The 14,527-nt window shown below is 45.4% G+C and overlaps 1 protein-coding gene across 2 annotated transcripts; it reads right to left on the bottom strand.

Moving 5' to 3' along the window:
• Window positions 1-2,014: 2,014 nt before the first annotated feature.
• ATP1B4 (ATPase Na+/K+ transporting family member beta 4) lies at window positions 2,015-13,848 on the bottom strand. 2 transcript variants are annotated; one of them, XM_081336535.1, is made up of 9 exons: window positions 13,306-13,848; window positions 11,304-11,361; window positions 10,984-11,146; window positions 6,897-7,025; window positions 6,078-6,185; window positions 5,033-5,229; window positions 3,930-3,986; window positions 2,855-2,947; window positions 2,015-2,548 (listed from the first exon to the last, which is right to left on the bottom strand). In XM_081336535.1, exons 2-9 carry the CDS (start codon window positions 11,343-11,345, stop codon window positions 2,387-2,389), a joined length of 951 nt encoding a protein of 316 aa, XP_081192661.1. In that variant the 5' UTR covers window positions 11,346-11,361; window positions 13,306-13,848; the 3' UTR covers window positions 2,015-2,386. The 2 variants fall into 2 exon arrangements, with proteins under 2 accessions (XP_081192661.1, XP_081192660.1); XM_081336534.1 differs by lacking the exon at window positions 11,304-11,361.
• Between the last annotated feature and the right edge of the window lie 679 nt (window positions 13,849-14,527).

The following is a 14,527-nucleotide window of genomic DNA, read 5'->3' as shown; positions in this document are numbered from 1 at the left end:
TATTCTATTCTATTCTATTCTATTCTATTCTATTCTATTCTAGGACAATTAACCAGTGGAACAGCTTGCCTCCAGAAATTGTGGGTACTCCATCAAGTGGAGATTAAGAAGTGACTAGACATTCACCTGTCTGAGACAGTATAGGATGGTTCTCCTGCTTGAGCAGGGGATTGGATTAGAAGACCTCCAAGGTCCCTTCCAGCTCTACTCTATTTCGTTTGCAGTGGGGCCAAACAATAAAGAGCACCCACCTTCTCAATGTACTTTTCATGGATCCTTCCCACGTGTTGGGAACTGATCCTACCACATCCAGGAGCTCTGGGTTTGAGAAAGCCTGCTTTGAACAGATTGGGTGTTAAATAGGAAGAGGAGATGAACTTGATAGGCCTCAACAACCCCAGGTGGCTGTGAACTGGGGAAACCTGTCTGGCATCTCCATTTTTTCTACTAAGACTAGAAAATCCTGTATTGCCGCATTTTGGAATTCTGTTTTCGCGGGATGGGGGAGAGAAAACTCAAATCTCTACTGAAAGTAGAGTCCAAAACGTTGGTTATATCTGTAAGAAGTTGTGCTGACTCTCCGACAAAGAGATCGGGGGCCAACTCTGAGGAGAAGTTCAAAAGAACTTCCTAGTCCCTTGAGCTTCCAAGGTGGGACCCCAATCTTGGCTGACTGTATGCCACAAGAGCCAGTTTGGTCTACTAGCGGTTAAGACATCGGGCTAGAAACCAAGAGACAGTGAGTTCTAGTCCTGCTTTAGCCATGAAAGCCAGTTGGGTGACTTTGGGCCAATCACCAGAAGATGTTGACTTCTAGTTCCACCTTAGCGTGAAAACTACTGGTTGACTTTTGCCAGGAGACTGTGAGTTCTAGATGGTGAATTCTAGTCCCTCCTTACACATGACATGCCAACTGGATGTCTTTGGGATGGTCGCTTTTTTTCAGCCCAACTCAAAATGGTGGTTGCGGGGAAAACGGGAGGAAGGTGTATTGTGTTCACCCACCTTCAGTTATTTATAAAAATAATAAAGATGGGTATAAATAAATAAAATGGAGGAGGACCCCAACTTCCCTCAAAAGAGCTTCTAGATGCCTGGGATTGCTTTTTGCCCCAAGTCCCATGGTACAAAAATCCATCAACGGCATTGTAAGACCTACCCCTCAACTGCCAACCTACAAGCCTTTGTAAGCCCACGTGCAGCACAGAAAAAAGGCCTTGCTATGTAAGTCAGTCCTTTTATTTCAGGGTACAAGCATCTGAGACCCCCACCTCTTCACCGCCTCCCCAGTCATTTCTCTCCCAATCTGAAATGCTGCAACAAGAACGTTGGAGGCAAACGAGAGAAAAGAGAGCAGTCCGTACACTCCAATGCTGGTTCTCCCTTTCTTCACGTGGATATCTACCACCCTGTTCCGAGAACAGGAGATCAGGCCGAAGTATGCTACTAATAAAAAGTCCCAATTCTGATGGCACCACTGTGTGGTGGGCCTTCCGTGGAGGTCCGTTCCCCGTGGGAATAAAAAGGTGCGGAGGGTGAACGCTTCCAGCAAACATCTTGAGAAGATCAAGATGGAGGATCAGGAGGTCCCTCCCTAGACATCCCTCTGTCTTATCTTTGCAAACCTGATTAGGCATTCCAGGCTGGTGAACATGAAAACCACATTTTCCCCTCATTATTTAAGGAAATACCTGTCTTGATTGAGAAGGCCTATGCTGCCACTAAATTGAGTCCAGAAAAGCAATAGGATAAAAATAGCTCAGGATTTTTGGAGCGGGGGTCAAAGATTACGCTTAAGGCCGGCTAACTGTTCCTTGGGTTTCTACAGGGGTTAAACTGAGATTTTTGAAGGTGGCTTTATGAATATCCATTTCAAAAATTGCAAAAAACAGAAAAAGGCTGCTTGGCTGTCCTTCGATAGCTATTCCGTACTGGCCCATTAAACATGAAAAACTGCTCGCTGTCTTCCATATGGACAGTGAAAGTATGTCCCCAAAGGAGAATAATTTAAAAAAAAAATAATAAAACCAATTATTTGTGGTATTATGGCTAAACTCTTAATTTGATGCCAAACGCCATCCCTTTTGACGCACCAGGGAAAGATCTAAAAATGCTGTTTTATTTTAAATGTGCTTTTTTAAAAAAATCATTGGGCTGACGGGTTTACTCAGAGGATGAATGTTTCAAGTGCTTTTTACTTTTAGTTCCGTACTCTATCTTGGGAGCTATCTTTTATTTTATTTTTATTTTTTTGTTCAAAGAAAACCAAAAGCCCTAACCCTCAAAATAGGTCTGGAGTTTCCTGGTGCTATGTCGATAGCCAATTGGATTTTCCCACGGTGAGGAAACATCTGATTGCCACAAACGGGCAGGGGGGCATCTGGCCTTAGCTGTTGATGGTTAGTGTGAAAATGATCCGCCCCAGAAATCGATCGTTGTTAACGGTATTGATAATTCCTTTCCCGTTCAGTTGGCATTGAATGTCCATAGTCTGGTTTCTTGTAATTCCTGTAAAATGAATTGCTACCAAGGGCTGCGTGTAATTCACCTGGGGAAAAAAAAAACACGATCAATCGAGACTATTTCAGACTTGGAACAACATAAAACAACAAAAAGCAATAATGGACCGGGATGCTGCAACCGGCGTTAGTGTGAAAAACGATCATAATGCACTTTTTTTCACCGCCATCGTAACTTCGAACCGTCACTGAATGAACCATTGTAAAGTCAATATCTCCAGCAGTTCAAAACATTTGGAGACTGCCAGTATGGACGTACTCTTTGGAAGGCATCTCAATACCACAGGGATCATTTGCACAACGTTAATCCGGGAGTTAACACATTTTCTACTTACGTGTGTGAGTTTGCCATAATAAGGGAAATACATGGGGTCAAAGGTCGCACTTGGGAAGAAGTCTAGTGACTGGAGGTGACTTTGGTCGCCTTTCTGCAATTCAGAACACAGCGAAGGACGTCAAGATATGCAACGGATTGACCACAGCCTGTCCATTAATAGAAATCAGCTAGCCGCTGTACCCAGATATAAAAACGGTCCTTCCCTTCTCCAAAAAAAATATCCTGACTGTTTTGGAATACAAGTAGTCCTTAACAGCCGCAACTGTGCCCAACATTTTTGTGGCTGAGACATTTGTTAAGTGAATTTTGCCCCAGGTTATGACTTTTCTTGCCAGAGTTGTTAAGGGAGTCACTTGCACTTGTCAAGTTAGTTAACCAGCTTCTCCCTTGCTTGTCAGAAGGTCGCAAAAGGGGATCAGGTGACACACCCACCCCCCGGGACGCCGCAACCGTCGTAAAGAGGAGTTGGTTGCTAAGCCTGCGAATTCTGATCACGTGACCGTGGGTTTTCTGCAAGGGTTGCAAGTGTGGGGGAAAAACACTCGTAGGTCACTTTTTACAGTGCCGTTGTAACTTCAAGCAGTCAGTAAATGAACCGTTGTAAAATAAGAAACACCTGTAATTGTTTTAAGGAACATGGGGAAAGAGATGAGCAGTTTTCCCTGCCCAAAATCCTGGAGAAATTATTGCCAGTCAGAGGAGATGGGAGGTCCTTCGTCTTGGCATAGTCGGGGGGGGGGAATAAAAGACAAAAGTGGTAAAATTGGCTGCAACTCAATGAGCGCATCGCTTAGCGACAGATGTTTGAGTCTCAGTTGCAGTCATAAGTCAAGGACAAAGTGTGGAGCTCCAGGGATGTCCTAGCAAAACCAGGGCTTCACGTACAAGCTGGTCAAATCTGATTTAAATGGTAACCATATCTTGCTGCTCACACCGTTATGCCAAAATTGTGTCTCCCCTCATTAACAAGGAAAAACTAGAGAAGTTGGATAGGTTTGGCTCAGAGTTTGGCTGCCAAGAATATCTGGTGCAAATTGGCAGGACTTAAAACAAATAAAATCAAGATAATTTACCTGAACTTTACAACTCACAGTAATTGGAGTGCCGTAGCCAGGCTGATACCCAATAATCTGCAAAAACAAGAGCTTTTTAATTCCCTTTAAAAACACTTTGTTCTTCTAAACTCTAATTTGCAGCAGGTATAAAGTAAAAACAAGAGATCAAAAGCTACCACCCCCTTGAACTTCGTATTGCTTTGTTTTCCGGGGCCACAGAACGGTTCACCCAGCCTTCCTCAATCTCTCCTTCCTCAAGTTTTTTTCTTTTTCTTAATCCAATTTATATAGCTCCCCATCTGAGCAGATGCCCAATATCTAGAGGAAGCCAGTTTAAGACTGCCACCTAAGCTGAGATAGTACAATATTTAAGTCAGTGTTTTTCAAACTTGGCAACTTTAAAGTGCGTGGACTTCAATTCTCAGAATTGACTCCCAGAGTCAAGCTCTTCTCCAAAGCACCTGAAGGCAGGACAAGAAGCAATGGATGGAAACTAATCAAGGAGAGAAGCAACCTAGAACTAAGGAGAAATTATTAATAGGTGGAACGGCTTGCCTTCAGAAGTTGTGGGTGCTCCATCACTGGTGGCTTTTAAGAAGAGATTGGATAGCCATTTGTCCGGAATGGTATAGTACAGTCTCCTGCTTAAGTAGGACTAGAAGACCTCCAAGGTCCCTTCCAACTCTGTTATTCTGTAAGACCACTGTTCCTTCTCCCTTGCTTCATGCCCATTTACATGCGTTACTTGACCCAGTGCAAGATCTGTCCCCAGGAGACCCAAAGATGCTTTTTTAGGAGGCAACTGGACTTTCTTGTTTTTCTTTGAAGACTTCTTTTCTCATCCGAGAAGCTTCTTCAGCTCTGACTGGCTGGTGAGGAATGAAAGGATTGATATTCCTTGCAGACAACTGTTGCAAGACAATATAAACCCTTCCATTCCTCACCATCCAGTCAGAGCTGAAGAAGCTCCTCGGATGAGAAGCAAAACGTCTTCAAAGGAAAACAAGAAAGTCCAGTTGCCTCCTAAAAAAGCATCTTTGGGACAACCATGATGTCTGGATGACTTGAAAAACTCCACAGATGTGTCCCCAGGAGATGCAAGCAAATATAAAATGACCTACACGATTCATCTTTAGCAATATGCAAGGCTGTCCCTGGGAATATCCGAAGGTCTGATCCTGAAGTCCAGAGCAATTCATCAATTGGGACCTCTTGAACTGACAAGCTTTCTTCACTGCGCTTTCGTCACCGTCTTGTACAAAATATGCGCCCGGGGTGCAGATGATGTTTTTGGTTTCTTGAACCTTGTCATCGTACTCTAAAGACAGCAGAGAAGGTGGATGCGCAACGCTTACCGCAATGCTTTTCAACGTTGGTATTTTCAATGCAAAAACAAAACTCCTTCTCTTTTCAGAGTCAGGCCCATTGGTAGGGAAGGTGCCCATTACCCCAGAGGTCCCCAGCCTTTTCGGCATCAGGGACCGGTTCCACGGGGAGAAGTTTTTCCGTGGACCGGAGGGGGCGTGGTTTTGCGTGCTGCCTGCATCCTGCGGATGGGGCTTCACTTGCTTACGCGGACCGGTTGTTGGCATGCTGCGGCCCGGTGCCAGTCCACGAAATGGGGGTTGGGGACCCCTGCATTATCCCATTGTGGATTTAGTTCTAGGACTTCCATATTTCTGTCATAAAAGGTAAAGGTTCCCCTGCACATGCGTGCTAGTTGTTTCCGACTCTAGGGGCCGGTGCTCATCTCTGTTTCCAAGCCGAAGAGCCAGCACTTGTCCGAGGACGTCTCCGTGGTCATGTGGCCAGCATGACTAGACGCCAAAGGCGCACGGAACGCTGTTACCTTCCCACCGTAGTAGTCCCTATTTTTCTACTTGCATTTTTTTTTTTATTGAAAAGTTTTAAGGTACAATTTTCCTTTTATGTGCTTTTGAACTGCTAGGTTGGCAGAAGCTGGGACGAGTAACAGGCGCTCACTCTGTTACGCGGCACTCGGGATTCAACCCGCCAAACTACCGACCTTCTGATCGACAAGCTCAGCATCCTAACCCACTGAGCCACCGCGTCTCTTATTTCTATCATAGGAGTGGACTATTCCATTGTAACATACAGAGAATTCATCTGATTACTAGTTCTACAGAGGAAGAAAAAAAGGGGCACCTTTTAACAACAGCTCCAGGTTGTCCACATAAGGCTGCCAAGAACTAGGTTGGGAGATCCTGAAGGCGATGTTGTATGCCTGCTTTATGTACGGTCTAATCGTAACTCCTGTGAAAATAAATTTAAAAAGGGGGGGAAAAAGCAAAATAGAATAGGACTGACTTTTTTGACCCACCTCCTCACAGCATCCTTTCCTATGATGTTGACCCAACTTTTTCCCAAAATACGGCAGAGGCAAGGACGGTGAAACAAATGCCATTTGCAAATGATCAATGGCCCCAGCTATGGAACCATTGATCAATTATTTCATACCCACAATGTAGTTGCCCCTAATTTTAGCCACCATAGCAATAGCACTTAGACTTATATACTGCTTCACAGTGCTTCACAGCCCTCTCTAAGTGGTTTACAGAATCGGCATATTGCTCCCCCAATAATCTGGATCCTCATTTTACCGACCTCGAAAGGAAGGAAGGCTGAGTCCACCTTGAGCTGGTCAGGATCGAACTCCTGGCAGTGAGCAGAATTAGCAATAGCAGCACTTAGACTTATATACCGCTTCACGGTGCTTCACAGCCCTCTCTAAGTGGTTTACAGAATCGGCATATTGCTCCCCCAATAATCTGGGTCCTCATTTTACCGACCTCGAAAGGACGGAAGGCTGAGTCAACCTTGAGCTGGTGAGAATCGAACTGCTGGCAGTTGGCATAATTAGCCACTGCACCGCCACGTATCCCCTCTGCTCTGAGATAAGTCCCTGCACACGCTCAGTGTCTTCCCCTCAAAGGACGCCTTACAGATCCTCCCTGGAGCACTTACCTGGTGGGGCCACTCTGTCCCTGTACCTCGGTGTGTAGGGGCTCAGCGTGATCAAGACTACATACATACAGAATATGAACATGCCAGCCAGGAACATGTAAAGGACGAGGTAAAAGAGGAGTATCAGACCTGAAAGAAAGAGAAGAGCTATTAACGGATGGCCTGGTGATGGGTGCTCCATCACTTGGAAGTTTTCAAGAAGAGACTGGACGGCCATTTGTCTGGAATGACCTCTGTTTGTTTGTTTGCTTTATATTTGATTACTGTAGCCGTTCAACTCCGCAAACTCCTCTGGACGGCTCCTATAGAGTCTCCAGCTTGAGCAGGGGTTGGTCTAGAAGACCTCCAAGGTCCCTTCCAACTCTATTGTTCTATGTTCTGGAGGGGCAGAAAATGGCATCCTTTCTCCCTGCCTCCTGCACCAATTAAGCCCCAAAAGGCAGGAGTAGAAGCAACGGATGGAAACTAACCAAGGAGGGAAGCAACCTAGAACTAAGGAGAAATTTCCTGATGGTGAGAAGAATCAACCAGCGGAACCCCTTGCCACCAGAAGTTGTGAATGCTCCATCGTTGGAGGCTAAGAGTTTGGACAGCCATTTGTCTGAAACAGTATAGGGTCTCCTTGCTTGAGCAGCGGGTTGGACTAGAAGACCTCCAGGGTTTAACTTGGTTATTCTGTTCTCCCGTTGAAAGGCTTTGTCCGAGGAGAATAAAGCCTAGGCCTTTTTAAAAAAATGAAAATAAAATAAAACGCATGAAAGTAAATCGTCTCTCCACCCCATGGAAGCTTCTTGGTGTGTTTTGATTTCCCAGCGGGACCCAAATGCGTTTCCAGGACACGCTTTGAGCACAGCTGTGACTTTTGGCCTCTGCGTTCCTAAGGTGTTTATGTTACAGGGAATTTTGAGTTCTGGGAACAAGCTGGCGGGCCGTGGGGACAGGACGTGGGGGGAGCTGCTGTGGAGGGAAACAAACTGTAACTTGGACCTGTGAGCTGCTTTGGCAGGGGGTCAAGAAAGGCCAGGGGGGAGCCTCTCTTTGAACACAGCAAGGCAGACCGGCATGGCAGGAGGAGGCTGGCGATGCTGCCGGCAAGGCATTGAATTGCTTACCTGGGCCCTTTAATGGGGACACAGGTAGTCCTCAACTGACGCAATTGAATCCCAAAATTTCTGTGGCTAAGCCAGACAATTTGTTCAGTGTGTGTTGCTCCCTTTTACGACCTTACCTGTCACGGTTCTTAAGTGAATCACCGCAGCGGTTAGCTTAATACAGGGCGATCCTTCACTTACCGCAACTGAGCCTCAAATTTCTGTGGCTAAGCGAGACGTTTCTTCAGTGAGTTTTGCTCCATTTTACAACCCATCTTGCCACAGCTGTTCAGTGAATCACTGCAACTGTTAAGCTAGTGCAGGCAATCCTCAGCTTACCACCGCAATTGAGTGTCAGATTTCTGCGGCTAAGCGAGACATTTGTTCGGTGAGTTTTGCCCGGTTTTACGACATAGCCGCATCCCCACAATCGGGTGATCTAAAATCTGAATTTTTGGCAACCAGTATGTAATTTCAAAGGGCACTGAAAAAAAAGGGACTTTCAACTAGTCCCCACACTTATGACCAGAGCCACATCCCCACAATGAGTTGATCCAAATGTGTGTGTTAACAATAGTTGGAGGACCCCGGGGGGGGGTCACCTGCTTGCCATTTTGCAACCTTCCAGCCAGCAAAGTCAAAAGGGCAAGCTGGATTCACTTAACGGCCATGTGATTCACTCAATGGCTGCAGTGATTCGCTTAACAACCGTGGCAAAAAGGTGGTAAAATAGGGCCTGACTCAACAACCACTTTGCTCAGTAACATAAATCCTGGCTTCCATTCGCTCTCATAAGGTTAATATGCAGCACAAGAGAGCTTGAAGATAAAACAGTTATCTATATCTATCTATCTATCTATCTATCTATCTATCTATCTATCTATCTATCTATCTATAGAGAGAGAGAGAGACAGACAGACAGACAGACAGATAGACAGACAGATGATAGATAGATGAAAGAAAAATCTTCATCAGGGTCCAGTCCAAGCCGGGAATAAACAAAATGGAGACTGCTTTAAAAAGAAGGTTGTAGTTTATTGAAGAGGAGAGCCAGACAGAAAGATGGCTCTGGAAAAAAAACCCTGACCACATGTACTAGGGAGTGGGGTTTTAATACCTTCTGGGGCTTTTGAGGTTGTTTCCTGTTCCTGTTTGGGTGGGGGTATGTAGATTTTAGGGGTCTTTGTCTTCCTAATCTCATCAGCTTCTAGCTTCCTGGCTCCAAACCTTCCTGAAAGGATGATCACATCTGCATTTCTAAAAGCTGGCCTCTGCCTAGTTTCTGCCTGGGGTAGAGGGGCTGGGGATGGTTTCTGGGGGCTGGTTTCTGTCTTTCTGAAGATCTTCTCCATTATTCCTTGGGGGAAATATATTCTGCCTTTCTAATATTCCCCAAAATATTTCTAATTATTAATTTGGGCTCAAAAGGTCAAGAAGGTAAACCTTTTTTAAAAAAATAACATAAAAGAGGAAATTTAAGATCCTTAAGATGAATTGCCATTAAGCCACCGTCAATAGCTAAGCTAAGCAAATTTTGGTGAGGGTGCCTTGAAGCTTAGTTCTACTCCTGGCTACTACGTGGATAAAAAGGTAAAGGTTCCCCCGCACGTGCGTGCTAGTCGTTTCCGACTCTAGGGGCCGGTGCTCATCTCCATTTCCAAGCCGAAGAGCCGGCGCTTGTCCGAGGACGTCTCCGTGGTCATGTGGCCGGCATGACTAGACGCCCAAGGCGCACGGAACGCTGTTACCTTCCCACCGTAGTGGTCCCTATTTTTCTACTTGCATTTTTACGTGCTTTCGAACTGCTAGGTTGGCAGAAGCTGGGACGAGTAACAGGCGCTCACTCTGTTACGCGGCACTGGGGATTCGACCCTCCAAACTGCCGACCTTCCGATCGACAAGCTCAGCATCCTAACCCACTGAGCCACCGCGTCCCTACGTGGATAAGCCTATGCAATTTTCTAGGCAGCCTGTTCAGAAGGATTTTAGCCCTTGCCTGCTTCTTAGGGCTGAGAGAGAAGGACTGGCCCAGAGTCAGCCAGCAGGCTTCATGCCTAAAGCAAGATTCCATAGTTTCTAGCCTGATGCACTTAACTGTGCTTTTATTATATACATTTTAAACAATATTTGGCTGCATTTTTACGGCACACTAATAACAGAACGGAATAATAGAGTAACAGAGTTGAAAGGGACCTCAGAGGTCTTCTAGTCCAACCTCCTGCCGAAGCAGGAAACCTTATACCAATTCGGACAAATGGCTGTCCAGTCTCTTCTTAAAAAAACCTCCAGTGATGGAGCACCCACAACTTTTGAAGGCAAGCCATTCCACTGATTAATTGTTCTCACTGTTAGGAAGTTTCTCCTTAGTTCCAGGTTGCTTCTCTCTCTGGTTAGTTTCCATCCATTGCTTCTGGTCCTGCCTTCAGGTGCTTTGGAGAATAGCTTGACTCCCTCTTCTTTGGGGCCGCCCCTCAAGAATTGGGAGACTGCTATCATGTCACCCTGGTCTTTCTTTTCATTAATCTAGACATACACAATTCCTGCCACTGTTCTGTATATGTTTTAGCCTCCAGTCCCTTAAACATCTTTGTTGCTTAAGCCACAAATGAATGCTAGCAGTTTGGCTCTCAGTCTTAAACCGAAATTGCCATCCACAAATGATGCCTTTAAAATTGTCTTTCATCTCCGTATGGTAAACTCGCTCACTCGATTAAGACAGACGAAGCAGACCAAAAGATTTGCCGTAATAGAATTGCTGGTCTGTGCTGGTTTAGCAAGAACAAATGAATAATATCTGCAGAAGTGAAATAAGGGCAAATTTTTCTCCATATTTATTCCTTCCTTGATGGATGATTCCCTGTGTTAAACTGTAAAGGTTAGGTGTCTCATCTACTCTATTAAAGAAAAAATAAAAACATGCACACGGACGCAGTATTGATGCAACATTCATCCTTATCTTAATGGGAAATAAGTGACTAATGGTAAATTTCACTTACTCCAGCTCCTAGCAGTCCGGCCCAAGCATTCCCGGGTCTCTGGATTCCAAATGAAAGTTTTCAATTTCTTGATCCTTTCTCCCCACGTTTCCTTGCCCATCTTTCCTTCTTGGTTTTGTTCCTCTTCTACATCCAGCTGATGTCTCTCTTCATCCTTATTTCCCTGGAATGATGACAAAGCAAAGCGCGCACACACACACACACACCATGAGCACAATGTTCTGGCCTACTTTGCTTGTTGTTTTTGTTTCTTTCTCCCCCGCCCCCTCCGGTCCACCATTTCTTCCCCGTAAAATATTCCATTTGTCAAAAATAAGCACCGGTGGCTTTCCTCTCTCCTGGAGTCGGTGGAAAGTTTCCATTGTGTCATCATTGCTCCTTGTCAAATCATTTCGAAGTGGGAAGACGTTTTTTAAGGAGAGAGAGAGAGAGAAAGTCAGAAGGTTTGGCCAACTCAAGAGGTTGCAGAATACCCGAATGATGAGGCAGACAGACCTACATCAGTGTTTGGGGTGAGATAATTGGATCCTTCAACCAAAGCACTTAATGGGGCAGCTTTTTTTTTCATTCTTTATTTTTTGTTATTTCCAGCCCTAAGTCCTCAACCAGAAAAATACACTCTGAACGGGGAGGGGGGAGGAAGAGGAGGAGAAAGACTGTGGGGTCCTTGCTGCTTTCTGAGGACTTTTGGATGCTTGCTTGCTTTTATTGCTCAACAAGGGAACGTCATCAAGGCTGAAGGGTGATGATGATGGCTAGCACTGATGATATGACCTAGTCAAGCAATGAAACATCTGCAAGCAAACAAGCAAGCTCAGAGAGCACCAAGAGCCATGATCTTCCTCCTCCTCTTCCTCTTCCTCCCTCTCCCCGCAAACCCCACTTCTTTCTAGCACTGATGACGTTACTTTGTTGAGTAATGAAACATCTGCAAGCAAACCACCAAGCTCAGAAAGCACCAAGGACCCCAGCCTCCTCCTCCTCCTCCTCCTCTCTGCAAACCTCATTCCCTTCTAGCACTGATGATGTTACCTAGCTGGGTAATGAAATGTCTGCAAGAAAACAAACAAGCTCAGAGAGCACCAAGGACCCAACAGTCCTCCTCCTCCTCCTCTCTGCCAACCTCATTCCCTTCTAGCACTGATGATGTTAGCTAGTTGGGTAACGAAACGTCTGCAAGAAAACCACCAAGCTCGGAGAGCACTAAGGACTCCGTAGGCAAAGTAGTATTTAAAGAAGAGCATACCGTGAAGACAAAGCCACAAGTCCTTTTGCTGTTGATCGGGGCAGAGTGAAGCTGCCCTTTCAAAGGGTTAACTGCATTGACACCCCCTCCTCAAGTAGCCACTTCATCGCCCTTCCTCCTTCTCCATCCCAGAGATGGATGCTGATGGCCACAAGGCATCGTCTCTCCTCATCCCCCTGTATTGCCACTGTCCTTTTTACCAAAGGAGCAACATTTTGAGCAGATCTCACAAGGGCTAAGTATACATGCAGGGATGATGGTGGAGATGATTAGAGGAATATAGGTAGTCCTCGACTTATGACAAGTTCGGTTAGTGACCATTTGAAGTTACAACGGGGCTGAAAAAAAAGTGACCTATAACCGTTTTTCACTTTTGACCGTTGCAGCATCCCCAGGGTCACGTGATCAAAATCAATTTAATTTTTACCAATCCTGTCAGCCCACAAAGAGTGGAGATTGCAATTTGGGACACAGGTTCCTGCAATTAAATTTCCTTCAAATCTGGCCAGGGAAGGAAGGGTTAACCCCTCTGCTTTGCAAACCGTGGTTTACGTCTTAACATGTTGCGCACACCCCAGCAATTATGTTTTATCTAATTATACAGTTAAACAAACTGCAGTTTAATGTTGATGCATGAATCTAGGGAATGAGAGAGAGGATTTGGGGGTTCATCAAAGCAAGCTGAGGTGCCAAGAATACTTGGGTGGCACACCGGGGAAGAACACTTGAGTCAAACCATGTTCAAATCGCCTTCTTAGTTCGTGAAGGCCCAGTTAATTATATGCCTCAATGAAACTGGCCATATTTTGGACCCGGATTTCATATTCCCCATTGAAAACAACAACGATCAACCACAGCTTTACTGTTCTTCAACAAACAACCATTCAATCTGCCTAATCACCCCCAACCCATAATATTTTCCTTTCTTCTTCTAAATATTCCAAACCAGGGGCATCTGCTAAGCACAGCTCAAGCTGGTAAGTGCAGTTTTTGCGCGGGTCTCAAACTGTTAAGTTTAGCGATGTAGGGATACCAGAAGAGAATCAACTTTCTTTAACCCAGTAAGGTTAACTTACCGGGGTTTGGAGTTGATTCGTGCGGGGATCTTTGGAAGCTTCAGAGGTGCCTTTCGCAGCCATTGCTTTGTCAAAACAAAACAAAAAACCCCCAAAATATAGAAGGGGGAATAGAATTAATATAAGAAGCCAACTCCGGAGTTAAAGAACTAAACCACTTCCCACCAGATCTACCGGCTCCAGAAAGTTCAGCCAAGCTTCCTCTTGAACATCATCCAGCCTCACACATAGAAAGCAGATCCAGTAGTCTGCAGAGGGCAGAGGGGGGGGGGGACCCCAAAACTGACAGTTGAAACTTGGGGATTTCTTTGCTGCCAGTCCCAAGTGACAACTGTTGCTCTTTCGACGTTGCCCAGGAGGAGAAATGTGTTGGCCGACCGTCAAGAAAGGGATCATTTTACTCTGGAACTGACGTCATACAATTCAGTGTTGAATAAGAGTTTGGTTGTCTTTCCATCAAAAACCTTTGAGGTACGCTAAGGAATCTGATGGGGAAGGAGAAGAATCTCTCTTAACAAAATGGACCCAACGGGATTCTGTCTAGGGACGCCTGAGATCCGTTTTAGACCATTATAACACTATTGGGCTTGAATGGAGAGCAAAGACCGCATGAGCAAACGTGTTCCTGTCAGTCATGGGCGGATGGAGGGGACCATGGAGACTTTGTTTGATTGCTCTTGAAAGTTCAGGGAGTCAGATTTGGCTATATTTATCCCTCTGTGCTCATTCAAGCTGAGCGGCTGGGATTCTGCAGGGTCGGTTTCCCAGTCGTCTAACGTTCCACAGATCATCTGAAGAACCTCAAAGGAGAGCCAGGGGGGGGCTCACGGCACAATGCCAAGGTTGGGTGCTCTGGTTGGGTTCCTGGTGGCACAAAATGTGCCCTCACTCCCAGTTTGGGGCTATCGAAGGCCGAGGCGTTCATCTCAACATCTTGCCTTGCTTTGGGTCGTTTGACAACAGCTCCACTAGCAGCAGTTCTCCAAGCCAAGCTGTAGACCAAGGATGTCCAACCTTGGCAATCTGTGGATTTCAACTCCTAGAATTCGCCAGCTAAACATCCTTTTTTCGGAATGGAGTGGAGTAGAGTAGAGTAGAGTAGAGTAGAGTAGAGTAGAGTAGAGTAGAGTAGAACAGAACAGAACAGAACAGAACAGAACAAAACAGAACAGAACAGAACAGAATCTTTATATGGAATGGAATGGAATGGAATGGAATGGAA

Source organism: Vipera berus (assembly GCF_964194415.1).
Source record: "Vipera berus genome assembly, chromosome: 11".
Classification (NCBI taxonomy): domain Eukaryota; kingdom Metazoa; phylum Chordata; class Lepidosauria; order Squamata; family Viperidae; genus Vipera; species Vipera berus.
Note: the sequence above shows the minus strand (reverse complement) of the source record. Positions and strands in the feature narration are given on the sequence as shown.